This window comes from Scylla paramamosain, chromosome 5, assembly GCF_035594125.1.
Source record: "Scylla paramamosain isolate STU-SP2022 chromosome 5, ASM3559412v1, whole genome shotgun sequence".
NCBI lineage: Eukaryota > Metazoa > Arthropoda > Malacostraca > Decapoda > Portunidae > Scylla > Scylla paramamosain.
The window spans coordinates 4580693-4607769 of record NC_087155.1 but is presented as its reverse complement, the minus strand read 5'-3'; the positions used below and the strand labels follow the sequence as shown (position 1 = coordinate 4607769).

The 27077-nt window shown below is 37.2% G+C and overlaps 2 protein-coding genes across 16 annotated transcripts in view; one reads left to right on the top strand and one right to left on the bottom strand.

Moving 5' to 3' along the window:
* LOC135100438 (PDZ domain-containing protein 8-like) overlaps positions 1 to 27077 on the top strand; it is a 176566-nt gene that overhangs the window by 11572 nt on the left and 137917 nt on the right. For 9 of the 10 annotated variants that reach the window (XM_064003318.1, XM_064003317.1, XM_064003316.1 and 6 more), the window contains exons 2-7: positions 12908 to 13206; positions 13357 to 13467; positions 19331 to 19523; positions 24298 to 24383; positions 24522 to 24746; positions 24834 to 25004. In XM_064003318.1, the coding sequence (XP_063859388.1) occupies positions 12970 to 13206; positions 13357 to 13467; positions 19331 to 19523; positions 24298 to 24383; positions 24522 to 24746; positions 24834 to 25004 (1023 nt within the window). In that variant the 5' untranslated portion in view covers positions 12908 to 12969. The remainder of the gene's footprint in view (positions 1 to 12907; positions 13207 to 13356; positions 13468 to 19330; positions 19524 to 24297; positions 24384 to 24521; positions 24747 to 24833; positions 25005 to 27077) is intronic. The other variant, XM_064003320.1, reaches the window with a different exon arrangement.
* The window catches only part of LOC135100440 (jerky protein homolog), a 33836-nt gene continuing 9721 nt past the window's right edge, over positions 2963 to 27077 (bottom strand). For 2 of the 6 annotated variants that reach the window (XM_064003330.1, XM_064003326.1), the window contains exons 2-3: positions 4470 to 4783; positions 2963 to 4274 (exon numbers count right to left, since the gene is read on the bottom strand). In XM_064003330.1, coding sequence (XP_063859400.1) covers positions 3995 to 4274; positions 4470 to 4777 — 588 coding nt within the window. In that variant the 5' untranslated portion in view covers positions 4778 to 4783 and the 3' untranslated portion in view covers positions 2963 to 3994. Of the gene's footprint in view, positions 4275 to 4469; positions 4790 to 12231; positions 12391 to 27077 lie in introns of all 6 variants that reach the window. The other 4 variants (XM_064003329.1, XM_064003325.1, XM_064003328.1 and 1 more) reach the window with 3 other exon arrangements.

The following is a 27077-nucleotide window of genomic DNA, read 5'->3' as shown; positions in this document are numbered from 1 at the left end:
TTTCCCTTTTATTGTGGCAAGTTTTTTTTTTTTTTTTTTTTTTTTTAAGTCAGCATCAGTTTTGCAGGTCTACATCATTCATGGAGTCATTGCACAGCAATATGTATATGGTATTAACATGGCATTGTAGAGTTTAGCTGGTACTTGGTCTCTCCTTTTGTAAGGTGTTATTTGTTCGAAGGTGAGGGTGTCAGGAGGCACCATCTCCCTCATTGTGGCCAGGTCCACTGATGTCTTCCTGGCTCATACTTCTTGTTGAAATCTAGTTTCTTTTTGATTTTCTTCTTTTTTGTTAACAACTCTCTTTGTTTCCTTCTCATATTCAAGTAGTGTTTCTTATGATAAATAGGTGATGGTAATGAAGCTTCTGCTGATGGTAAAGAATGCTCTTATGAAGTAGATGGTTGTGGTGAGGTAGATGTGTGAGGGAATAGCAAAGGTGCTGAGTAGGGTGCCTGATCTCTCATGACTTATCAGGTCAGTAGGTGGGGTGGCAATGTGAATTTGGGTGGTGGTAGAGCAAGAGAGGGTCAGGCAGCAGCACTGCAATGGGGTGATTCACATTCATTCTGTTTTCTCTTTTATTCTTGCCTTCTGTGCTCTTTTCATGTTTTGTCTGTTTTAGAGGTGTATTGGATGTCCGCATCTACATCTGCATAGTTTCTATCATCCTCATCTGCTGTTCTGATAAATTGAACATTTGCATCTGCATTTGTGATTAAATAAATATCTGCATCTGCATCCACATTTGCATCACACCCAAAGAGTATGTGGTGGCTACATTTTATACATTACTGACTACAGAGTGCAGAACTTGCAAAGTTGAAGAAAATGAATTAATGCATGTTTACTTAATTATCTACTAAAAATGTCAAGAGCTATTCAGAAAGGCAGAAGGAGGGAGAGAATTTTACATGGTGACTATGTATGTATCATATAAATATGTAAAATTATGTATGTATGTACTATGTAATAATACTGTATACATAAATATACTGTATGTAATATTGCACATTTACTTAAGTATGAAGAGAAGCTGCTTGGCTGGCAAGGAGAGAGAGAGAGAGAGAGAATGTGTGTGTGACTGAGAATGTGTGCATGTGTGTGTGTGTTTACCTAGTTGTTTACCTAGTTGTGAAATACAGGACAAAAGCCACACTAGGCTCGTGCTGTCCCGTCTCCATATCGACTTTTATCTAGATTTTCTTTAAATTTATGAATTGTTTTTGCACACACAGTCTCATTCTTAAGTTCATTCCACACTGTTATACTACTGTGGGGAAAGCTATGTTTCTTGATGTCTCTTCTCTAAACACTCCTTTTCAATTTCCTTCCATGTCCTCTTGTGTCTCTCGTATCTGGTATCATTAGGTTTTCTCTGTCCAACTTTTCCATTCCTTCCAGTATTCAATATATTACTATCAAATCACCTCTTTCCCTCCTTTTTTCTAGTGTAGTCAGACCCAATTTCTTCAACCTTTCCTCATAACTATACTCTCTTAAGTTTGCAGGGATTTTAGTTGCAGCTCTCTGGATTCTCTCCAACTTTCTTGTATCCTTTTTTGAACTTGGCAACCACACTAATGCTGCATACTCCAATCTCAAACATATCATTGTTGTTATCTGTTTTTTTTTATCATATCTTCATCAATATAGGAGAATGCTATCTTGATGTTTCTCAGCAGATTATATGTTTCTCCTATAATTTTGTTTATGTGCTTCCCAAATGACAAATTATCAGTAATAATTACTCCTAGGTCTTTTCTTCTGATCTTATAGAGATTTCCTCATTCCCTAATAGTTGCCAACTGGTCTTCTCGCACTTTTCCAAACCTCATCACACTACATTTTTTTTTTTAGCATTAAACTCCATGTTCCACCGCAATAACCATTCATCAATCTTAATTAAGTCCTGATTTAAAGCATTGCAGTCCTCTTCATTTGTTACTTTCCTCATAATCTTAGTGTCATCAGCATCAGGAGGAGGCAGTAGACACCTGCCGAAATGATAATTACTCCCAGTGAGGTCTAAAGCACTGTTCAGGGGGTGCTGTAAACTTATCATTAAACCCAGCTGTGACCTCACTGAAAGTTTCCCTTTGTGTCTCATAACACAAGGGGGCAGTGACAGCCTGCCCTCTAAAGGCAACTCTCTTCCTTCACACAAAACTACAAGCACCTAATAACACACATCCTTCACTCAAAAATTTCAAAATCATCATGGCGACTCCTACACCAGCCTCGGAGTCCCCATCTGGGGAGGGGACCATAAATGTCCCCAGGTCGGACTGCCTTTCTGTCGACGACCCTAAGTTTCTTGACACCCCCCTCAACTTTTTCTTCATTAACTTCTGCAACATTTGCAGTCTAAGATCTAATTTTCAATCTGTAGAACACCACCTCTCCTCTTCTAAACCTCATCTTCTTTTCCTCACTGAAACTCAGGTGTCTGAGGCAACTGACAGTAGCCCCTTTTCTGTTTCCTCCTACTTTCTCTATCCTCATTTTTTATCTAAAGCTGGATGTTGCGTTTATGTGCGCAATGACTTAACCTGCTCTCGTGCCCACGCTCTTGAATCTTCCAAGTTTTCCACCATCTGGCTACAACTACAGTGTCACTCTCATACTAAATTTATCTGTGTTGTATACCTCTCACCTAACTCCTCTGACTATAAGAAATTCTTTGACTACAGTAAAATTCCTCTTATCCGGCATTAACGGGACCGCCGACATGCCGGATACCAGAAGTTGCCGGATACTTGAATAGAAGTGAAATTATGTCCACAATCACCACCTACACTCACGCATCTTACCATAACAAAGATCAGCTGATCGCCGTTCCGCGCGTCGCCACCCGCGCTGCCACCTCACACTCACCAACACACAATACTACTGTACTAACATTCTCTTTAATACTTTCCTCTTATAAATAAGTTGATGGGTTACAAAAATAAAATATGTATACACTTATTTGCTTTATTCAATATTAGCCAACATGTATAGCATACAATAAAGATATGAAAATGTACGAGTGTTTGTGACACTTTTTCGCTCCCCACACCTCTCATTGAACACCCTCCGGGTCATCAACATCATCAGATTCTGTACTTGTTTGCCCCATTTCTTTTCCCTTACAAGGTACTTTAAAATAGTTTCTAATGTCTCCTTGTTTGCAGCTCCTTCTTTGCAGCAAAACCTCATTCTCAATGCAGTAAAGTGTCATAACATCTCGGGTTGACATGTATGAGCACTGCTCAGCAAACCTGACAAAGCCAGCTATGTGTTTCGCAGCCTGTTCCCAAGTTACTTTAGGCTCATTATCATCATCATCATCATCATCTCTATCATCACTAATTTTCTCTAAATGATCTTCTACTACAGCGTTGATAAGTTCCTCGTCTGTGAGAGTGAATGTTACGGCCTGATTTTCGTCCACGTCCACCCATTCCTGTAACGCTTCATCTGTCACTTTAAGTTCCACATTTCCCCCCATTTCCCTCAGCTCGCTCACCACCAAATTTTTCATGCCACCTACAAACCCTTCAAACTCCTCATCATCCTCATCATCACACATCATCAAAGGGTACAATTTGCGCCAACATCGCATCAGTGTTTGCCTTTTAACGTCTAGCCAAGCAAGTGAAGCCATGAATATTGCATCCTTAACATTAAGCTGTTTTTGGAACTCGGGGATTGTGCTGTCCTCATAATTAACAAGTTTGCGAAGGAAACTCTTACGATAGTTCATCTTAAAATTTTGAATGACTCCCTGATCCATGGGTTGAATAACACTTGTGACATTAGGGGGCAAATATACAGCAAAAATATTTCCCACAACAAGTTCCTCTGCTGGTGGATGAGCTCTACAATTATCTAATAATAAAACTAGCTTACTGTCCTCTGGGAGACCATTTTTCTTCAGATTTTCCTTGACAGATGGCACAAAGCAATGCTTGAACCAGTCAAGGAAAATTTCAGCTGTCATCCAAGCACTTCATTGGTTACGATAATCGACAGGCAGGTAATTCATGTTCTTAAAACAGCGCGGCTTCTTGTGCTTGCAAACCACGCACAACTTGACTTTGTGCGTACCAGCCATGTTAGCGCAGCACAGAACTGTCAGCCTGTCCTTGCTCTGTTTGAATCCCTCCACGTCTCCCTCCGACTCTCTTGCAAGTGTGGTCCTTGGCAGACAGTGGTAGAACAGGCCAGTCTCGTCGGCGTTGCAAATCTGCTCAGACGTCAGGTTATGCTCCTCAACTATCTTCGCAAACCTATAAGAAATAAAAACAGAACGAGGTTTAGTTAAAGAAATTAGGTTGGCTTTCTCTCTCTCTCTCTCTCTCTCTCTCTCTCTCTCTCTCTCTCTCTCTCTCTCTCTCTCTCTCTCTCTCTCTCTCTCTCTCTCTCTCTCTCTCTCTCTCTCTCTCTCTCTCTCTCTCTCTCTCTCTCTCTCTTTTTATTCTTACCTATCAACAAACTCTTCAGCCAAGGGTAAGTTGGCAGATTTTGATTCTCCCGAGATGTCCAGCTTCCTTATGCCGTGACGAACCTTGAACCTGTGGAGCCAGCCATCAAAAAGCTGGCATGCCCCTTCGTCGCCCATATTCTTAGCTAAATCACGCCCTTTCTCTTGTAGCATTGGGCCTGTAATTGTGACTCCTTCTGATCTTTTCAAGCTGAACCACTCGTATAACACTTTGTCCATCATTTCACCACGATGATACTGCAATGTGTGACGATTTTCCGCTGCCTTTGGGGTGTCGGTGGCTTTCATGTAATCCTGCAACTTTTTTGTTTGGGATTTAATGTCATAAATAGTTGATGAGCCCAGACCATATTCCGCCATTAGTTGCTGTCTGCTTTCACCTCTCTCTAATCGTTGACAAATGTCTACCTTCTGCTTAAGTGTAAGCACAACATGCTTCCTCTTTTCTACAACTTTAGGCATGATGAAGGCGTCAGGCGATAAACAGTGCACACGCAGGACTGAGTCACTGAGTAAACACAGTGCAGTGGGCCGTGGGTGGCGCTAAGCAGTGCGCTCTGGTGGCGAGGGAACAAAGTATGCCTCACGCGGGAATTTTAATTGATTTTATGAGTACACGTTGATTTTTTTATTGATTTTAAGGCTCGAGAAAAAATGTGCCGGATACTTGAAGCTGCCGGATACTCAAATGCCGGATGAGAGGGATTTTACTGTACTTAACTTCCAAAGTGGAGCACATTCTGACCCTCTTCCCTTTCGCAGAGATCTCCATTCTTGGAGACTTCAATGTTCACCACCAGCTTTAGCTTTCCTCTCCCTTCACTGACCATTCTGGTGAACTAGCCTACAACTTTGCTATCCTCCATGACCTAGAGCAATTGGTGCAACACCCTACTCGTATTCCTGACTGTCTTGGAGATACGCCCAACATTCTTGACCTTTTCCTGACCTCTAATCCTTCTGCTTATGCTGTCACCCTTTCTTCTCTGTTGGGCTCCTCCGATCACAATCTCATATCTTTATCTTGTCCTATTGCTCCAATCCCTCCTCAGGATCCCCCTAAGCATGCCCGGAACCATGCCAAGTCTGTTCTCCAACTAGCCAAAAACTCCTTCATTAACAGAAAATGTCAAAACCTTTCAAGATCTAACTCCCCTCGTGATTTCTGGCATCTAGCCAAAAATATCTCCAATAACTTTGCTTCTTCTTCTTTCCCTCCTCTACTTCAACCAGATGGCACCACTGCTATCACATCTATTTCTAAAGCTGAACTCTTTGCTCAAACGTTTGCTAAAAACTCTACCTTGGACGATTCTGGGCTTGTTCCTCCCTCTTCTCCACCCTCTGACTACTTCATGCCACGTATTAAAATTCTTCGTAATGATGTTTTCCATGCCCTTGCTGGCCTAAACCCTCGGAAGGCTTATGGACCTGATGGGGTCCCTCCTATTGTTCTCCGAAACTGTGCCTCCGTGCTTGCACCTTGCCTAGTCAAACTCTTTCAGCTCTGTCTGTCAACATCTACCTTTCCTTCTTGCTGGAAGTTTGCCTACATTCAACCTGTTCCTAAAAAGGGTGACCGCTCTAATCCCTCAAACTACCGTCCTATTGCTTTAATTTCCTGCTTATCTAAAGTTTTTGAATCTATCCTCAACAGGAAGATTCTTAAACATCTATCACTTCACAACCTTCTATCTGATCGCCAGTATGGGTTCCGTCAAGGCCGCTTTACTGGTGATCTTCTGGCTTTCCTTACTGAGTCTTGGTCATCCTCTTTTAGAGATTTTGGTGAAACTTTTGCTGTTGCCTTGGACATATCAAAAGCCTGTGATAGAGTCTGGCACAAAGCTTTGATTTCCAAACTACCCTCCTATGGTTTCTATCCTTCTCTCTGTAACTTCATCTCAAGTTTCCTTTCTGACCGTTCTATTGCTGCTGTGGTAGACGGTCACTGTTCTTCTCCTAAATCTATTAACAGTGGTGTTCCTCAGGGTTCTGTCCTGTCACCCACTCTCTTCTTATTATTCATTAATGATCTTCTAAACCAAACTTCTTGTCCTATCCACTCCTATGCTGATGATACCACCCTGCACTTTTCCACGTCTTTTCATAGACGTCAAACCCTTCAGGAGGTAAACATATCACGCAGGGAAGCCACAGAACGCCTGACTTCTGATCTTTGTAAAATTTCTGATTGGGGCAGAGCAAACTTGGTATTGTTCAATGCCTCAAAAACTCAATTCCTCCATCTATCAACTCGACACAACCTTCCAGACAACTATCCCCTCTTCTTCAATGACACTCAACTGTTCCCCTCTTCTACACTGAACATCCTCGGTCTGTCCTTTACTTATAATCTGAACTGGAAACTTCACATCTCATCTCTAGCTAAAACAGCTTCTATGAAGTTAGGTGTTCTGAGACGTCTCCGCCAGTTTTTCTCACCCCCCCAGCTGCTAACTCTGTACAAGGGCCTTATCCTTCCATGTATGGAGTATGCTTCACATGTCTGGAGGGGTTCCACTCATACTGCTCTTCTAGACAGGGTGGAATCAAAAGCTTTTCGTCTCATCAACTCCTCTCCTCTAACTGACTGTCTTCAGCCCCTCTCTCACCGCCGCAGTGTTGCATATCTAGCTGTCTTCTACCGCTATTTTCATGCCAACTGCTCTTCTGATCTTGCTAACTGCATGCCTCCCCTCCTTCCGCAGCCTCGCTGCACAAGACTTTCTTCTTTCTCTCACCCCTATTCTGTCCACCTCTCTAACGCAAGAGTTAACCAGTATTCTCAATCATTCATCCCTTTCTCTGGTAAACTCTGGAACTCCCTGCCTGGTTCTGTATTTCCACCTTCCTATGACTTGAATTCCTTCAAGAGGGAGGTTTCAAGACACTTATCCACCAATTTTTGACCACTGCTTTGACCCTTTTATGGGACTGGCATTTCAGTGGGCATTTTTTTTTTAATGGATTTTTGTTGCCCTTGGCCAGTATCCTTCCTACATAAAAAAAAAAAAAAAAAAAAATCCACTTTAACAGTGATCCACCGAGTCCTCCAATTTTTTCCAATTTCCATATTAATCTTCTGTGCGGAACTTTATCAAATGCTTTTCTCAGATCTAAGCATATGCAGTTGGCCCATCCATCTCTCTCTTGCACTATATCTATTACTCTTGAGTAGAAACTCATCAAATTCGTAACACAAGATCTTCCTTTTCTGAAACCAAACTGTTTCTCTGTTATCACCTTGTTGTCTTCTAGGTATTTCACCCATTTGTTCTTGATGATCTTTTCACAAATCTTCACCACCACACGTGTGAGCGATACAGGTCTATAATTTAATGGATCTTCTTTACTTCCAATCTTGTGAATTGGGGTAATATCTGCCTGTTTCCAGTCTATGGGTACTCTACCTTTTACCATGGTGGTGCTAATTATATTGTGCAGCACTGAGACTAATTGTGAGCTACACTCTTTTAAAAATCCAACTTGATACATCATCAGGACCCATTGCTTTCCTTACATCCAGGTCTTCCAACATATTCTTTACTTCTTCTTCTGATGTTTTAATCTCCTTTAGGTCAGTCCCTTTTTCTAATGCTGTCCTCTCACCTCTGAAATAATTTTCCTTAGTAAACACAGAGTGGAAGTATCTGTTAAACACTTCAGCTACCTCTTTTGGGTCTTCCACTGTTTCTTCAGCTTTTACCGTGCTTATTTCATCTTTACTCTTTAATTTTCCATTGATGAATTTATAAGATAATTTTGGTTGGTCTTTACATTTCTCCGCAACATTCTTTTCAAAAATTTCCTGCTCATCTCTGCGAGTTTTGACACATTTGTTCCTCTTCCTTATATAATTGTTCCACAGGCCCAGTCTCTTGTTTTTCTTTCACTTGTTCCATGCTTTTTCTCTCTCCAATATAGTTGTTGCACATCTGTTGCACCAGTCCTTTTTGAAAAGGTTCTCTGTTGATCTTTTGGATACCCATTTCTCTACTTCTCTTATTATAAATGTTCAGGAAAGCTATCCTCCTTTTGAATAACTATGTTCCAATTCACTTCTTTGAAATACTTCCTAAGTTGTCCAAAGTTAGTCTTGCTGTAGTTTAGCCATTCTCTTCTGTGGTCCTCTTTTCTTATACTGAGGTTATTATCCATAACTGTGAACTGAATCAGCACATAATCACTTTTTCCTGTTGGGTTTATATATTTAAGGTCTTCTACAATTACTTGTTCCTTGGTGAAAATTAGATCAAGCCTTGAAGGTGCTTCATTTCCCCTAAATCTTGTGTCATCTGTAACCCATTGTGTCAGGAAATTTTCAACAGCCAGGTCTAGTAGCTTGTTCCCCCATGATGACTCACTGCCTTCTGTGGTCCAATTCTCCAAAGATACCTCTTTAGAGTTAAAGTCCCCCATCAGGAGTATATCGTCATTTTCCTCAAGCAGCTCTGCCAAACATGTCCTCGTGTCCTCAAGCATTTTTATTATATTCATCCTCTGTCTAAGAGTTGGAATAGGGAGGAACATAAGTCATCACAATATTATGTCATCTTCCCATATTCTGTCTTAAGCTTATTTTCAATACTTCTGCCTCCTCCATCCCAAATGTTACAGATGGGATGGAGGAGGCTTCCTAACTGGAAGCATCACACCTCCCCGTTTATTCTTTCTATTTCTCTTTCAGAGGTAGTATTTTCCTTCACCAATATTTAATATATTCCCTCCACTTGCCAATTTAGTTTCAACAATTCCCATGATGTCCGGTTTCTCTTTTAAATAGTCTTCTAGTTTCACCACTGCTGACATTAGTCCATTTATGTTCGTGTATGCTACTTTTAGTCTTCCCCTTCCGCATTTACTTCCCTCCTGTACCACTTTCTCAACCTCATGTCCATGACCCTTCAAAAGAACGTGTTTTTTTTTTTTTTCCCTGCCTCTGATAGTTTTCCGTTTTTTTTTCATTTGTTTCTTTTCTTAGTTCATTTATAGTATCTCTCTCTTCTCTGGTTCTATCTCTTTTTATCCACACCTGTTTGTATTCTTCTACCTTGGCCAGGATTTACTCAGTGTTTCTTCAGCTGCCACTTGTGACCTAAACTTTACTTTCATTGGACACTGTCCACCCTCAACATACGAGTATCTACCCAATCTTTTAATTTCTACGATCTCTCCAGTCAGCTCTTTTTCTTCTTGTAATGTCTCCACTAATTTTTCCACACATCTCTTTTTCTTCTTTTCTCTTTCACTCCTCTGAGGTGTACGCTCTTCCTTCAGGCCAAATACCAGTTTTTTCTTATCCATAGTGTCTCTCACCAAGTTTTCTTTTTGTTTTATAACTTGAACAACTTTTTCTGTTATCTTTGTGTTGTTTTTGCCTTTGTTTGTTCCTCCACAGTTTTTCTAAAATTAATCTTTTCTTCCTCTTGTCCTTTCTTCCAATTTTCTTGTTTTACATTTAACTCTCCCACTTTGCCTTCATGTTCCATTGATTTCTTTTCACATAACGTTAGGTTTTTTATGTAGATTGTTGTATGCACCTTTCCATACCCCCTTCTCAGTGATCAAAGTTTTAACCATCTTCTCCATCTTGTCAAATCTGTCCTTTATTTCTTTCATTTTGGTGATAATTCTCCTTCTCATCATTGCTTCCCCAACCCTTTGGTCCCCTTCCCCTAATCCCGAGAAGTCTCTCTGTCTCGTCTTTGGGACAGTCCCCGTTGGTGTAAACAACATAGTGGGGACCGAAGTAGCCCCCTCTTCACTGCTCATTATAACAATTTAACTGCTTTCTACAAAACACTTTTGGAGATGGGACAGCAACGAGTAAAACCACTGTGAACTCTCACCTCTGTATTTCCACTAGGGGAGCTCTAAGCCACATAGATGGCTGGATTTTTAGGAGCACCTGTTTGCGTTGATTTCTCTGTCTGCCGTGACAGTGTGTGTGTGTGTGTGTGTGTGTGTGTGTGTGTGTGTGTGTGTGTGTGTGTGTGTGTGTGTGTGTCTGCATGTGTGTGTGTGTGTGTGTGCTTGTGTGTGTGTGTGGTGTGTGTGTGTGTGTGTGTGTGTGTGTGTGTGTGTGTGTGTGTGTGTGTGTTTACATAGTTTACCTTGTTGTGGTTTATGGGAGGGAAGTAATCTCAGTACCCTGTCTCTTTATCTATCCAGTTTGGTCTTAAAAGCATGGACAGTTATGGCATTGACAGTGTCTTCACTGAGTTCATTCCATTTGTTCACACTTCTGTGAGGAAAACTATACTTCTTGATATCTCTTTTACAGTGAACTTTCTTCAACTTCTTACTATGTCCCCTTGTATTCTGTATGTCTAAATCTATGAAATATTCTTTGTCCACATTTCCCAAACCATTTATCATTTTATAGATGTTTATTAAATCTCTCTCTCTCTCTCTCTCTCTCTCTCTCTCTCTCTCTCTCTCTCTCTCTCTCTCTCTCTCTCTCTCTCTCTCTCTCTCTCTCTCTCTCTCTCTCATTTTCAAGGTAGGAATTTCCAACATTCTTAATCTTTCTTCATAGGTCGACTTACTCAACTCCGGAATCATCTTAGTGACTGCTCTCTGTACTCTTTCCAATTTTATAATATTCCTCCTTGTATGAGGAGACCACACTGCGGCCACATATTCCAATGTTGGTCTTATCATGGAAATCAACAACTTTTTCATCATTCCTTCATCCAAATATGAGAGTGCCATTCGTATTCTATTTAACAAATTCATCATCTCCAGTAATTTTATCAATGTGTCTGTCTGGAGTAAAATTTTCAGTAACTGTGTGTGTGTGTGTGTGTGTGTGTGTAGACAATATATATTTACATTATGCATGCCTGTACATACAGACCTTACTCCCTCTTAAAGTTCACAAGAAAGATTTCAGTGCTTCATTCGTAACTTTATATTATGTAATTATACAAAAATAAGACTGAAAAAAAATGAACTGGCAGTACTGAGCACTTATCGCATTGGTCATTTGGCAATAATTTTTGCTATATAGTGAGTTTATACCAAAATCCTGAACACATCTGCATCTGTGAGGATGTTAGAATTTTATATCCACATCTGCATCCACAAAATACGTACACATGACATCTGCACACACATCTGCATCCATGGACCTCAGAATTCTGATATCTGATACATCTGTAGTTTATTTACATGCTTCCTTCTTGATGGCTTTCCCATGGTAGTAGTAATGCAGGTAAGAGGAAAAAGAGAGACAGATGAGGCAAGATAGGACAGGGCAGTGAAGTATGTGCACATGGCACCTCTAAGTGTGACACATCATACAATGGGAGAGGGGAAAGGGATATTGTTATAATTTGTTTATTTTTAAGAATTTTGCTGTAAAACTTTGTCACAAATTGGCCAAAAGATGACAGAATAAATTAATTTTATTCATTTATTTATTTATTTATTTATTTATTTATTTATTTTTAGCAAACATCTTCTTTAGCATGAGTCCAAGGGATAGTCCACAGGAGAGGACAGATCTCCTCTGGTTAGTGTTCGGTTGAATGTATTTACTTTCTCATCCTAAACACTGCTTTCTTAGAATTACCTAAGCTTATTATACATTGGAAAAAATAAATATATAAATAAATAAAATTATGGAATTGTTTTATAGAATTAGATTTACTGGAGGACATTACGTTGGATTACATTAATAAACTTTTGGGGAGATCTAGGGCTACTTTCATAGAGCTTTCAAAGATTACACCCACCTCTCATTGGGGAATCCAGTAAAGGCACATTCCATCTGGCTAACATCACTTAATAACCTATTATTATAGAAGGATGCTGTTGAAACCTCACATCACAATTTCTTGACTGAGGAGCACTGAATTCCACCTGTATCTTTGTGGGAAAAATTGAAGCTGTCTCTGAAAATATTTTGAAAAATAAAGAAAAGCATACATGTCCATCATAGAACAAGGTAGATATTGTTAAGAATTAGCTTTATTAATTAACCAACATGCACTACAATAGACTGACTTAAGTGCTTAGTCATAAGTAAGTTGCTGCACAGCCAAGAGCTACCATTGGTTATTTAAGACAGCTAGCATTGGATAGCTGGAGGAATGTTGCCGATTGAGATTATTAATTCATGTGTGGAAGTTGAAGATAGTTTGAATGGGGGTGTTAAGTTGTTGGTTACTGAGAGAAGGGTGATTGCAATTTTTCTTGAATTCATAGTACCTTTGGATATCAATACATGTGCCTCATGCATTAGTGTGTTATGGTATATTTGTGCTATGTTATTATCAGCAAATTTACATGGCTGTCAGGATTGATTTCTTTGACACAATCCTAACAGCAATATGTATCTTTAAGTATATGCAATTTCTTTAGTCATTGTTAGATGAATCAGTTATGTAGGAATGTACTTTTCCATTTCAGAATGAATGAAAAGAGAATGGGACATTTGGTGCTTTAATTAGTCATATGATCTAATATTCAAGATGATTGGAATACTTCTCTGGAATTTCTTGGTATTTGTTGCTGGGGCTGTGAGCATGATGATTTCAATCTGGTGGTGGATGACATCACAAGATGTAGAACAAATACAAAGTGAAAAATCATCTCTCACTGAGAGCATTTTGCCGGATGAATTGGTAAACAAGTTGAAGCAAGAAGAAGGATTCCATCGACGTGAAACATGCTTGTCCTTGAATTTGATACTTCAGTTCTTCTTTCAAGTATGTCTATACATATATTTTATCTGAAATATGCTTTGGCACTCAGTTTGCAGAAAATTATTGTGGATTGTGCTAAATTATACTACACATACATTTATATGTAGTCATCCATTGCATTATTATCAGTGAAAAAATTTGTCTTTTTCCCAGGAGAAACGTTTTGAAGCTGGGATCATGAGGTGGATCACCAACATTCTCACTCAAGAGTTTAATGACTTACTTAAACATAGAGCTCTCTCCAAGTTCATTCACAACATGCAGGTAACTATAGATTAGTCTTAGTATTTTAAAAGTTATGTTTTCTCAGGCTTCAGACACTGAAACAGCAACTTAAATATGAAATATTTTATATTAATATGTGACATGTGATTACTTAAAACAGTCATAGAAATCCACAAAAAAAAAAAAAAAAAATCCAGCTGACAAAAAAATGAAAGTTTAATATTTGTCAACAAACAAGAGATTTTTTTTCATAATTGTGGGCTTGATTGGAATTTTTGTGAACATTTTGAAGATTTCTTATGATGAAATAAGTAAGAGAAAATAATTGTTTATTGCATTATTCTTAGATTAATTTTTTTGTGGTTCTGTTGATGAAAAATCATGGTAGAAAATAATTTTTTTTTTAATGTTTATCTTCATAAACAAAGATTAGAGGCTTTGTTAGGGAAGAACAATTGTGAAAAATCTATTGCTCACTATTAGTGTTTTCTTTCAGGAATAAATTGGGGGTCATGTTTCTATTTATTATTATTATAAAAATGGTAAAGCTTTATTGAGGTGGTGGCTGGTCTTATCAAGAAGTGAGGTTTGATATCCTTTAACATATCATTTGCAGTTTTAATTGTATTCTTGTGCACTACCCTCTCAAGTTTTGCGATTGCTTTCTTTTGAAGGCATAGTGTTAAACTCTAGGGTCACAAAAGTCAGGATGTTGAAAACACTGGAGAAATGCTTATTTATTCTGACTGCATGGCCTAGACTTGTGTGAGTTTGTGTGATTTGATGTTGTAGCAGTGCTTTGCCATGACATTTAAAAGTGTGTGAGTGTGTATGTTATGTACTCACATTGAGTATGATACAAAGGTGCAGTGCCATCACAACTGTGTGTGTGTGTGTGTGTGTGTGTAGATGTATTTTATCCTCACATCCAGCATGATGTAGTGGTGCAGTGCCATTGCATCTAAAACTGTGTGTGTGTGTGTGTGTGTGTGTGTGTGTGTGTGTGTTTGTTGTACATGGCACAAGCCAAAGCTCATTTTGTCCCATCTTCACAACCATATTTATTCAGTTTCCCTTTAAACCTGTGTAGACTATTTGCTGCAACCACCTCTTCCTTCAAATCATTCCAGATTTCAATAGTTCTATACAGGAAGCTGCATTTCTTTGATGTTGCTTGAACATCCACTCTTTTTTATTTTCTTCCCATGCCCCCTTGTCTGTTTCTCTCCTTCCTCCATCTGTGGTAGCAAGTCATTTCTGTCTCTTCTTTCTATATTGTTTACTAATTTGCACTTTGTTATCAGGTCTCTCTCTTCTCTCATAGTGTTGGTAAACCCATCTCTTCAAATCTTTCTTCATAGCTAAGGTCTTTCAATTCTGGTAACATCTTTATTGCTATCCTCTGTATTCTTTCCAGTTTCTGTATATCTTTTCTATGTGGAGCCCAAACTACTGCTGCATATTCGAATTTAGGACATATCATGCTTGTTATAATTTTCATCATCATTTCTTTATCTAAATAATTAAATGCCACCTTAATGTTTGTTACAAGCTGTATGTAGAGCTGAATATCCTGCTTATGTGTCTTTCAGGTGATAGCGTGTCCTGGATCATTATTCCCAAATCTTTTCTTCATTACTTTTCAATACTATTTCTCCTCCCATTTTTTACTTCCATGAAGGTCTCTTTCTACTTTTCCTATTTCCAACATGTGGCATTTTCTGGCATTAAATTCTGGTTTTCATCTTTGGCTCCATGTATGTAACTTGTCAATATTGTTTTGCAACTCCTTGCAATCATTTTCATCCTTTATTATTTTCATTATTTTTACATCATCAGCAAACAGGTTTATATAACTACATATTTAGATCCTCTGTCATATCATTTACTTATATTTGAAACATAATAGGTACCAACACAGATCCTTGTGGTGTAAAGAAAAAAAAAAAAAAAAAGACGGCATGGAGAAAAATGATGAGAAAACTGAACAGAAATACTAGGGAAGAATACAAAAAGGCAAGGAATGAATATGGTACAATAAGAAGAGAAGAAGAAAGAAGTTTTGAAAGTGTCATAGTAAGAAAATGCAAGGAAGAGCCCAAACTCTTCTACAGATACTTAAATGGAAAAATGAAACATTGGGATGACATAAACAAGTTAAAAAGAGAAGGGAGAATTTATAAAACTACTGAGGAGATGAGGGAACTAATGAATGAGAGTTTTCAATGTGTTTACAAAGGAAAACAATTTTGTGGCACTGAAAGTGGTATCACAGAATGAGGGAATACAGGATATATGATACAAGTAGAGACAAGAAATAAAAAAAAAAAAAATGCTGGAAAGAGCTGGATGTTAGAAAAGCTATGGGACCAGATCAAGTAAATGGATGGATATTAAAAGAATACAGAGAACAAATGGAAAAACCCATATGGGATATAATCAACAGCTTGTTGAAAGAAGAAGTACCAAGGGCTAACATAGTCCCAATATACAAAGGGGGAAATAAAATGGAACCATTAAACTACAAACCATTGTCATTAACAAGTATTGTAAGCAAGCTTTGTGAAATAGTAATTAAAGATAGAAGGATGCATTATTTAGAAGATGAAAAGGTAATTACAGAAAAGCAATTTGGATTTATGAGAGATCCTGTGTTACAAATCTACTGAGCTTTTATATGAGAGTAATAGATGGAGTGCAAGAGAGGGACAGATGGGTTGATGTGGTATACCAGGATCTCAAAAAAAAGCATTTCATAAAGCTCTCCACATAAGTCTTATGTGAAAGTTAGAGAATGGAGGACTAAAGAGAGCAACATGGATGGATGATTATTTACAAAGGAGGGAAATGAGAACAGTAATCAGAGACACTAATTCAAGTTGGCACAAAGTGACAAGTGGGGTACCATAAAGATCTGTGTTGGCACCTAGTATGTTTTAAATATATGTAAATGATATGACAGAGGATCTAAATGGTTATATAAACCTTTTTGCTGATGATGCAAAAATAATGAAAATAATAAAGGATGAAAATGACTGCAACAAGTTACAAAAGGATATTGACAAGATACATGCATGGAGCCAAAGATGGAAACTAGAATTTAATGCCAGAAAATGCCATGTGTTGGAAATAGAAAAAAAAGTAAAAAAGAGACATTCATGGAACTACAAAGTGAGAGGAGAAATAATAACAAGAAGTAGTAAAGAAAAGTTTTTGGAGTGATGATTCAGGACACACTATCACCTGAAAGGCACATAAACAGAATATTTGGCTCCACATACAGATTGTTAACAAACATTAGGATGAAGAAAATTATAACAAGCATGATACAACCTAAATTGGAATACACAGCAGTAGTTTGGGTTCCACATAGAAAAAGAGATATATGGAAACATTAAAGAATACAGAGGATAGTGACAAAGATGGTACTAGAATTGAAAGACTTAAGCTATGAAGAACACACACACACACACACACTAGAATTGAAAGACTTAAGCTATGATGAACAAACAAACACACACACACACACACACACACACACACACACACACACACACACACACACACAAATAACAAACAAAAAAAATTAATTAAATAAATAAACAAAAATAAAATAAATAATAAAATAAATAAATAAATAAATGAAAATAATGAGTGGGTGATGGGAGAGGATGTGCAGTTCTACTAGAAGTAAAAAAGGGGGCATCATGTAAGATAGTTTGGGACTGCTTTATACTGACCACTGCTACATTCATTTGATCTTGACAGCTCATATGATGTAGATGTTGTAAGATTTAAAAAAAAAATTCTATCCTATTGCATTATCTCCTTTTTCTCTGTTTTTTTTTTATTTTTTTATTTCTTCATTCTTTGTTGTCTTTAGTGTCTTTTGTACTTATACTGGATCTGCATTCTTTCTTAACCCCTAAAAGGTGAGCTAGATGACAAATGCATTCTTGCAGAACATGCCCTGTGATGGTAAGTTTTGCCCCCAAAAAAGGTGTTTTTTATCATTGCCCTATGTGGCAGTTTCAGGCAAAAACACAATAGTTCATAGTGTTTTCACTGTCAGTCTTTCCTTTACATAATAAAACAAACTGAAAATCCCTCAGTTATAGCATGGCAGAGATTTGGTGTTGTGAAGAAGTGTTCCTTTTGGCCGTGCCGGGCAAACATGTTAGTGCAAGTACAGTTGACCTTGGACTTGTTCTGCTACCTCACCTGACACTATACCCCGGCCAGCAACACAACATGTACTCGTATTTCAAAAAGGCATCTTATGATACCACTCACATTCTGTACTTTTTTATTGGTTGACTCAGTGCACTTCCAAATGATGGGAGTGCAAGTACAGGGAAACTTAGTCATGCTTCTTTCATCCTTGTATCTGGACATGGGGAACTAGTTGTTGGTGTGCCCTTCCATTTCTATGGTCATTTGTGCACTGAGGGAAATTTGTGCATTTGAGGGAAATGAAGGACAAGGGTTGCCATCACTCACTAGACACAGTGACTGCATCACAGAAATATAAATCTTGGCAGAAGAGAAGAGGGTGGGAATCCCCTTATTCTGCTGTCTTCTGAGCAAGTGGTAATCCCCTCTACTTCCCTTTTAGGGGTTACTCTCCTTTGTGCCCATAACCAGATTTACTTCTTGTAACTAATTATTCACTGCTGATTTCCCATTTTCTTTTTCCTTCTCATTACTTTCCTTATATAATGATATTATAATTTTTAACTTCTCCTTTCATAATTTTGTTTAAAATACCATATTTGATGGCTTATAAGACACATGGACTTATAAGACGCACCTCAGTTTGGGCAGGCATTGAAAAAAAATAATAAATAAATAAGTAATAATAATAAATAGATAATTAAGCAAGTTTAAGTTCTGAATATGAAGTGAAGAGTTTCATCTGACATTTGAAGCCCTCTCATATGTATTCAGATGCTTATTAGATCCCAATATTTTACATTTAAAAAACCGTAATATTTGCTATGACCTACCAACACTGGTCCATAAACCAGTTCTGGTGTAAAATGTAAAGAAATGTGGCAGTGACATTGTCAGAGTTCAGAGGGATAATAAACTTTGTTTGATGTTTTCCTCACTTATAAAATCTTTTGTTTTGTTAGGTAGTAAGCTATTTTCTAAAAAAAAGCAATAGTTTCTCATTAGCTTCAAGTCTTATTGAATATGTATGCAAGGTAAGAATGTTAAAAGATAGATGCAATTTCAGTTGTATGGAGGTGTGTCTTACCTCAAGGAATAATGGCATCATACTAAGTAATGCAGTGAATCTTGCAAGGGTTTGGTGTGTAACTGACTGCAAGTTTGCTTTGGTCCATGCAATGTAAGCATCATCACTTAATTTCTTCCCAACTGGTGTTATTTAATGTGAATTACCAGTAAGTACGACCTGTTATGTATTGTTACCTTCCAAAAAAGAGTTGTTTTTGTGGTGTAGAAGCAATCATCACTTTGTTTACATATGGGAAGATGTTTGGGGTTTGATTTAAGGGCCATTGTTGCCAGAGACTTACCACTAGCCACTGCCCCAAAGCTGAATCTTGGCCTTATAAGATGCAGGCTAATTTTCTGAGACTTTCTTTTGGAAAAAAGACATCTTTTAAGCCATCAAATACAGTAATTTTTATATTTTATGTTTGTTTAATTTTTGTTATATTTACTTCATTTTTTGATGTTCAAATATTTTACATTATTATCATGATATTGAAAGTCATATTCCATGGTTACCACATAAATACATAAAAAGCTGCACAATTACTGTTCAGGCAAATTGTTAGTCAGTTTGCTGTAATTTTAGCACCCTTCATTAGAGAATAGAAAATAACTTCAATAAAAGTTTCATGCATTCCATACTTAATGGCATTAATTTCAGATCAGAGACTTGAATCTGGGAACAAACTTTCCTGTGATCAGGGCTGTCACTGCGAAGCATGTGAATCTCAATCCTGAAACATCGATTCTTGAGCAGATTGACATTAATGTAGAAGTTGAATACAATGGAGGAATTCAACTGGCTATTGATGCATCTTCTAGATTTTCTAAAGCTGCCATGGTCAAGATAAAAGGTATGTCCCATTTTGTTTGTATATATATATATATATATATATATATATATATATATATATATATATATATATATATATATATATATATATATATATATATATATATATATATATATATATATATATATATATATATATGTGTGTGTGTGTGTGTGTGTGTGTGTGTGTGTGTGTGTGTGTGTGTGTGTGTGTGTGTGTGTTTACCTAGTTGTATTTACCTAGTTGTATTATACAGGACATGAGCCAAAGGTCATTTTGTCCTGTTGCCATAACCATATTTACCCATTTTCTCTTTAAGCATGTGTACACTGTTAGCCATAACCATCTCTTTCTTCAAATCATTCCAGATTTCAATAGTTCGATACGGGAAGCTGTATTTCTTTATGTCACTCAAATATCCACTCTTCTTTGTTTTCTTCCCATGCCCCCTCATCCGTCTCTCTCTCCCTCCTTCATCAGTGGCACCAAGTCATTTCTGTCTGTTCTCTCTATATTGTTTACTAATTTGTACATTGCTATCATGTCTCCTCTTTCTCTTATCTCTTGTAGTGTTGGTAGTCTCATCTCTTCAAGTCTTTCCTCATAGCTGAAGCCTTTTCAATTCTGGCACCATCTTTGTCGCTATCCTCTGTATTCTTTCCATTTTCTGTATATCTTTTTTTCTATGTGGAGCCCAAACTTCTGCTGTGTATTCCAATTTAGATTGTATCATGCTTGTTATGATTTGCTTCATCATTTCTTTATCTAAATAGTTAAACACCACCCAATGTTTGTTAACAAGCTGTATGTAGAGCCAAATATTCTGTTTATGTGCCTTTCGGGTGATACAGTAAAATCCCTCTTATCCGGCATCAACGGGACCGCCGACATGCCAGATACTTGAATATTGCCGGATACTTGAATAGAAGTGAAATTATGTCCACAGTCACCACCCTACACTCACGCATCTTACCATAACAAAGATCAGCTGATCTTAATCAGCAGTTGATCTGATCAGCTGCTTAAGTGTAAGCACAACACGCTTCCTCTTTTCTACAACTTTAGGCATAACGAAGGTGTCAGGTGATAAACAGTGCACATGCGGGACTGAGTCACTGAGTAAACACAGTGCAGTGGGCTGTGGATGGCGTGAAGCAGTGCGCTCTGGTGGCGAGGGGACAAAGTATGCCTCGCACGGGAATTTTAATCGATTTTATGAGTAAACATTGATTTTTTATTGATTTTAAGGCTCGGGGAAAAATGTGCCGGATACTTGAAGCTGCCGGATACTCGAATGCCGGATAAGAGGGATTTTACTGTAGTGTGTCCTGGATCATTACTGCCAAATCTTTTCTTCATTACTTTTCATTATTATTTGTCCTCCCATTTTGTACTTCATTGAAGGTCTGTTTTTAATTTTTCCTTTTTCAAACATGGGGCATTTTCTGGCATTAAATTCTAGTTTCCATGTTTGGCTTCATGCATGTATCTTGCCAATATCCTTTTATCACTCCTTGCAGTTATTTTCATCCTTTACTATTTTCATTATTTTTGCATCATCAGCAAAAAGGTTTATATAACTATGTAGATCCTCTGCCTTATCATTTACATATATTTGGAACATAATAGGTGCCAACACATATTCTTGCAATACCCAACTTGTCACATCATGCCAACTTGAATTAATGTCTCTGATTACTGTTCTCATTTCCCTCCTTTGTTAATAATCTTCCATTCATCTTAATGTTAGTTAGTCCCTTTAGTCCTCCTCCATTCTTTAGCTTCCACGTAAGGCTTTTGTGGGGAACTTTATCAAATGCTTTTTTGAGATCCAGGTATACCGCATCAACCCATCCATCCCTCTCTTGAGCACCATCTATTACTCTTGTATAGAAGCTCAATAGATTTGTGACACAGGATCTCCCTTTCCTGAATCCAAATTGCTTTTCTGTAATTATCTTCTCATCTAAATATTCCACCCATCTGTCTTTAATTACTATTTCACAAAGCTTGCTTACAATACTTGCTAGTGATACCGATTTTATAATTTAATGGTTCCATTGTATTTTCCCCTTTGTATATTGGCACTATGTTAGCTCTTTACCATTCCCTTGGTACTTTTCCTTCTCTCAACGACCTGTTAATTATATCCCATATGGATTCTTCCATTTGTTCTCAGCATTCTATTAATATCCGTCCATTTACTTGACCTGGTCCCATAGCTTTTCTGACATCCAGATCTTCCAGCAATTTCTTGATTTCTTGTCTCTTTACTTGTATTTCCTGTATTCCCTCATTCTGTGGTACCACTCTCGGTGTCACAAATTCGGTTTCCTTTGTAGACATAGTGAAAACTCTCATTCATTAGTTCACTCATCTCAGTTGTTTCATAAATTCTTCCTTCCTTTTTTAACTTGTTTATGCCATCCTTATGTTTCATTTTCTCATTTAAATATCTGTAGAAGAGTTTGGGTTCTTCCTTACATTTTCTTACTGTGTCACTTTCAAAGTTTCTTCTCTTCTTATTTTACTATATTCATTCCTTGTCTTTCTGTATTCTTCTCTGGTGTTAGGTTCACTTTTCTCATGATTTTCCTCCATGCTCTGTCCTTTTTCTTTTTTTGCTTCTACACAACTGGCATTATACCACTCATTCTTCCCAATTTTCACTTTATTACTTGGCAGAAACTGTTGCACACCTCTATAATTGCTAAAAAAAAAAACCTCATATTTTTCTTGCACTACTTTACCTTCAAATAGCTCTTTCCAGTTAATTTTTCCATAAAATTTATAAGGTTCTGCAAAGTTTGCCTCAGCATACTTGTGTCTCCCATTTCTGTATTGTTCTTTCCTGTGCAACACTTTTTCCTCCTTTGGTACTATTTCTGTTATCACATGATTGCTTCTTCCCATTGGACTCAGACAATGTATACTTGATATACTTTTTTGAGATTTTTTGTAAACACTAAGTTTAACTGTGATGGTTCTCCTCTGCATCTCGTAGGTTCATTCACTCATTGTCTCATTGCATTCACCATCATGGTTTGCATAAGTTCTTCACTCCATGACCTGACCTTTTCTTTCACTTCCATCTCCTCCCAGTTAATTCCTTTAGTGTTGAAGTTGCCTACTAAAAGCACTTTGTTACTTTTCCTTATCATTTCCTCTATACTATTTTTTGTTTCTAGTTGCATACTTTTAAATTTATTGGTCTCCCATGCATTAGTTTTTGGTTGTATGTATGTCACAATGATTTTCCTTTTTTCACTTCCTTTGATCTTAATCACAACACTTAATGTTTCCACCATTCCATCACCATATACCACTTCCTCAACAACAATATCATCTTTTATCATTATCATCATTCCTCCTCCCTTTCCTGTTCTGTCTCTCCTCCATGTGCTGTATCCTTCTTTTGCAAATCCCAACTTTATTTCCTCTTTTGGTTTCTGTTAAACATACCACATCTGGTTTATTGTTCTTTAAGTAGTCTTTAAGTTCCCATAGGTTAGACACCAAACCATCTATGTTACTATACATAATCTTTAAACTTCTGCTTGGTGATCTTGCATGGCGTCTTTGTGCCACCATTTCCTCACTTTCATGTCCACAACTTTCCAGGTGAATCTTTTCACTTGTTCCTGTGTTCTCTCCTTGTTTTTTGACTGGGCCTCTACTCTCAGTGCTTTTAATTTACTTCTCTCTTCTTTGTTCATGTCTCTTTTTATCCATATTTCCTTCATTCCTTCTGCTTTTGCCAATTTTCCTGTTCTTTGTAAGACATCTTCCGCTGCTGTTTGTGACATGAATCTTATTTTTATTTTTCTCATTCCATTTTCTTCACACTTCCCGATCCTGTAAACATCTTCAGTTTTGTTTGACTATCCCCTCTCCTTCCTCCACTACTTCTGCTATAATTTCCTTAGCCCTTTTCACTTCTTTCTCTTTAGCTATTTTCATGGGTAGGTTCTTATCCTTAACTCCAAATACCACCACACTCATCTTTCTCTGTACTGTGTCTCTCACAAGACTACTTTTTTCCTTTATTATTTTAATCACTTGCTTCTCCATATCCTTATTGTGTTCCTGTTGCTGTTGCCTTATTATCTCCTCCATCTCCACCTTTTGTTGTTGTTCTCTCTCTTCTTTCTAACTTTTAACTTCCTCTGTCACTAACTCTTTCATTTCTCCAACCCTAACCTCTCTCTCATGCAAAGTTTTCTTTAACTCTTTGTTCTCTTCCTTGAGTTTTTTTTTATTTATTCACAGTACTTCATGTTTTGTCACCTCTTCTCTCAGTTCTTTGTTTTCTTTTTCTCTTTCCATCTCCCTCTTTTTCATCTCTGATATATCACTGGATATCTTTTTCACTTTGTCACCACCCACTTCTCTCTCTACCTTCCACACCCTTATTGTCACTGTTAAGCTATGTATTTCTCCTCGTATTTTCACAGTCTTCTTCAATTTTCAACATTCGTTTATTTGTGTGTGTGACTGTGTGTTATGTGATAATCTGTGCTAGGTTGAGAGTTATGTCCTGTGCTGTGCCTTGTGATCTGATAAAGGTGTGTTTTTTGAGAGAGCCATAGTGTCATTTTCCCATCTGGTGTGGGTGCTGCTCTTAGATCTTCATGCGAAATGTGCAATGAAAGCATGCATTATAGCAATCTTGACTGTGTATATATATATATATATATATATATATATATATATATATATATATATATATATTTAATGTGTTTATCTGTATTTCTTTCATGTTGATACGGGTCTTCTCGGGAATATCATCTGGCAGTTGTTCATCTCTCTGGCAATGGTCGATTGCAGTTCTCAAGGCACCCATTTACACACTGGAGTTTCTCTTTTTATGATGAACCTCAGGTAAGAATTCCTCATTCATATTCATTTGTGAGATAAAAAACACTCTAATTCATTGATAAATTGTCATTGAGAAGAAACAGTTATATTGAAATACAGATAGAGAAACTTTCTACATATAAATTTCTGTTTCTTCTCAAGGTCGAATTTGAAGTACATTCAAGCTTAGGACTCCACATTCCTCGCTTCAATTCAGTTATAGTTTCCCAACTGCGTGGAATACTTAAACGCAAACATACGTTGCCTTACTTCAAGCTTAGAGGAGCTCCTCTGATTAGGAGACACAACCAACAGATTAATGAAGAAGGCTGCTCTGTTCCTCCAGGAAGACTGACTGGCAGTATTGTAAAGTGCACACGGCTTCAGGTACAAGTTTAATTTTTTTGTTGATGCAAAAATGCCTCAAGACTATTGTGCTAATGGTAATATTACCTTATAATTTATCTATTGCAGACCTCTTTAGTTGGTGAGGTGATGTACTGCACTGTGATACTGAGTGAAGTTCCTATTGTTTGTGCTGTTGAGAAGACTTCTGGTTTGTGGGTTGTTCAGGATATATCTCTAAAACGTCCTCATGGATCATCTGTGGGGATTTTATTGCGAAATTCTGAAGAAGGAACTCAAGTAAGTGTTTTATTCCTTTACATGAAGATAAAGTTTCTTTCCTTGCACTTTCTTTTTATGCTTCAGTAATTTCTGTTTCTGTGGTACAAATGAGATGAGCAAAATTTGGAAGATTTTTCAGGTTAAGCAGTGAAATATTGTGTCTTTGTTCCCAGATCTTTAACCGTTATTGATCTTTGTTATCTATGATAAGGACACAAATTTTAATTGATAAATCAGATAAGCATTGGGAGTTGTTTTTCTGATTATTAAGTTTCATAGATTATGTGCACTCTTTACAAATATTTCTCTTTGTGGAGTAGGGTTTTTTTTTTTTTAAGGTTCTTAAACTAATTAAATGATTATCAATGATATGTATGTACAAAAGTCTTCTGCAGAATGTCATGATCATGGTCGGAAAATCTATAATCTTTCAAATTTTATTAAAGTTTTTAATGTAAGAGTAGGTAATGTAAGGTTTGTTCAAAAAGTAACCAACCTTGGTTGAGCTTAGAGGTGAGAGCAATGAGTATTACTTGATTTTACTATGCTGTTTTGTTTTTCCTCTGACTTGTCAGTTACATTTAATGGACTTATGTAGTTGCATAACACAAGCTCATTGCATTTTCACTCTCTTTGTGCTGGTGAAATGCATTGAGCAGTCATATTGTGTCAAAATCTGCCACAACAGCTAATCATTAATAAAGCTTAAACAATTTTAAGGATTCAGCAAGCTTTCAATTGTGATATTTAAGGGATTGCACAAATTATTCAAGAGTGGTAGAATATTTTCTTGAAGGCACACAAGATTGAAAGATACAGCACATTCTTCTTTATTAGTTTTCTGATGTATAGTTTCTATTTACCTTACAATTGTTTGATTTTCTTTGGGGAGATTCTTTAGAGGTTCTGTGATTCCTTGTAATGTTTTAGAATTGTTTAGTTTCATCTTCAAGCTGAGAGTGAGTTGCATTATCATGGGAGGATTTTTATAAAAGATTTTGATGATTGGTAAGGATAGTTGGGTGCAGTTAAGCATGCTGATTGGCTGCTTTGCTTGTCACAGCCCATGGCATTTTGATGATGGAAGAACCTGTAGATCTTTACTTTTGTGTTCAATATGGGCTGGTTTGCTTGGATGTAGATGGTCTTTAATCCACTCATGGTCAACCACATCAATTGACATATTTTTGTTGTTACTTCCCCCTCTGATCAACCATATCATTTGATGTTTTACAAAATTTTCTTCCCCACCTGAATTAAATGACTCTGGTGGTTTATAATTATGTTTATGGAAGTGTCAGGGTTTTCTAAAGTGATGGCTATACTAGCAACAGTTTTACATGCTTAGGACATGATTATACATCATGGCAAGTCTTATCTATTTCAAGCCTTTTTTTTTTTTTTTTTGTGGAACATACACCACAGTAACATATGATCGTCCTCCTCTCATGATATTCCACATCTGTTTCTTATCCACATGTTATAATTTCCCACATCTAAACCTGGTGTCTCTGAATCTCATAGTTTAGTTTGTGTGTTTTTGTATGTATGTAACTGGCATTTAGCAAATAATTTTTTCCTGGGATTTTTTGTTTGTGACCCTTATTTATTTGCTAACTGTGACTTCAAAAAAGAAGGAAGTGGAAATTGTGGCACAAGACACAATCATAACATAATAACATCAAGAGAAAAGTGGAAGTGTTGCAAGGCAAAAGCTGGAATATGGTGTTTCAGTTCATCATTTGTCTGAAGTTTGGGGCATATGATCATCAGCTGTGTATGATGTAAAGAAGTAATGGGAAAAGTTAAAGCAATTCTTTCAAAGAAATAGATATGCATATGAACAACAATGGAAGATGGAAAAAATACAGATCATGATCATGTAGTGACACAATGGTTTCAACAGCAAAGCAGTGACAGTGTGGATATATCTGGCACAATGATAATGAAATAAGCTAAGATGTTTTATATTTTGGTTTAGAACATCACAGTGAATGTACTGAGGAATGGTTTCAGGGATTCCAGAAGTGTCATGGCACTTTAATACTTAACTTTTATAGGTCATGTCTTCCTACCATTGGCATCACACAT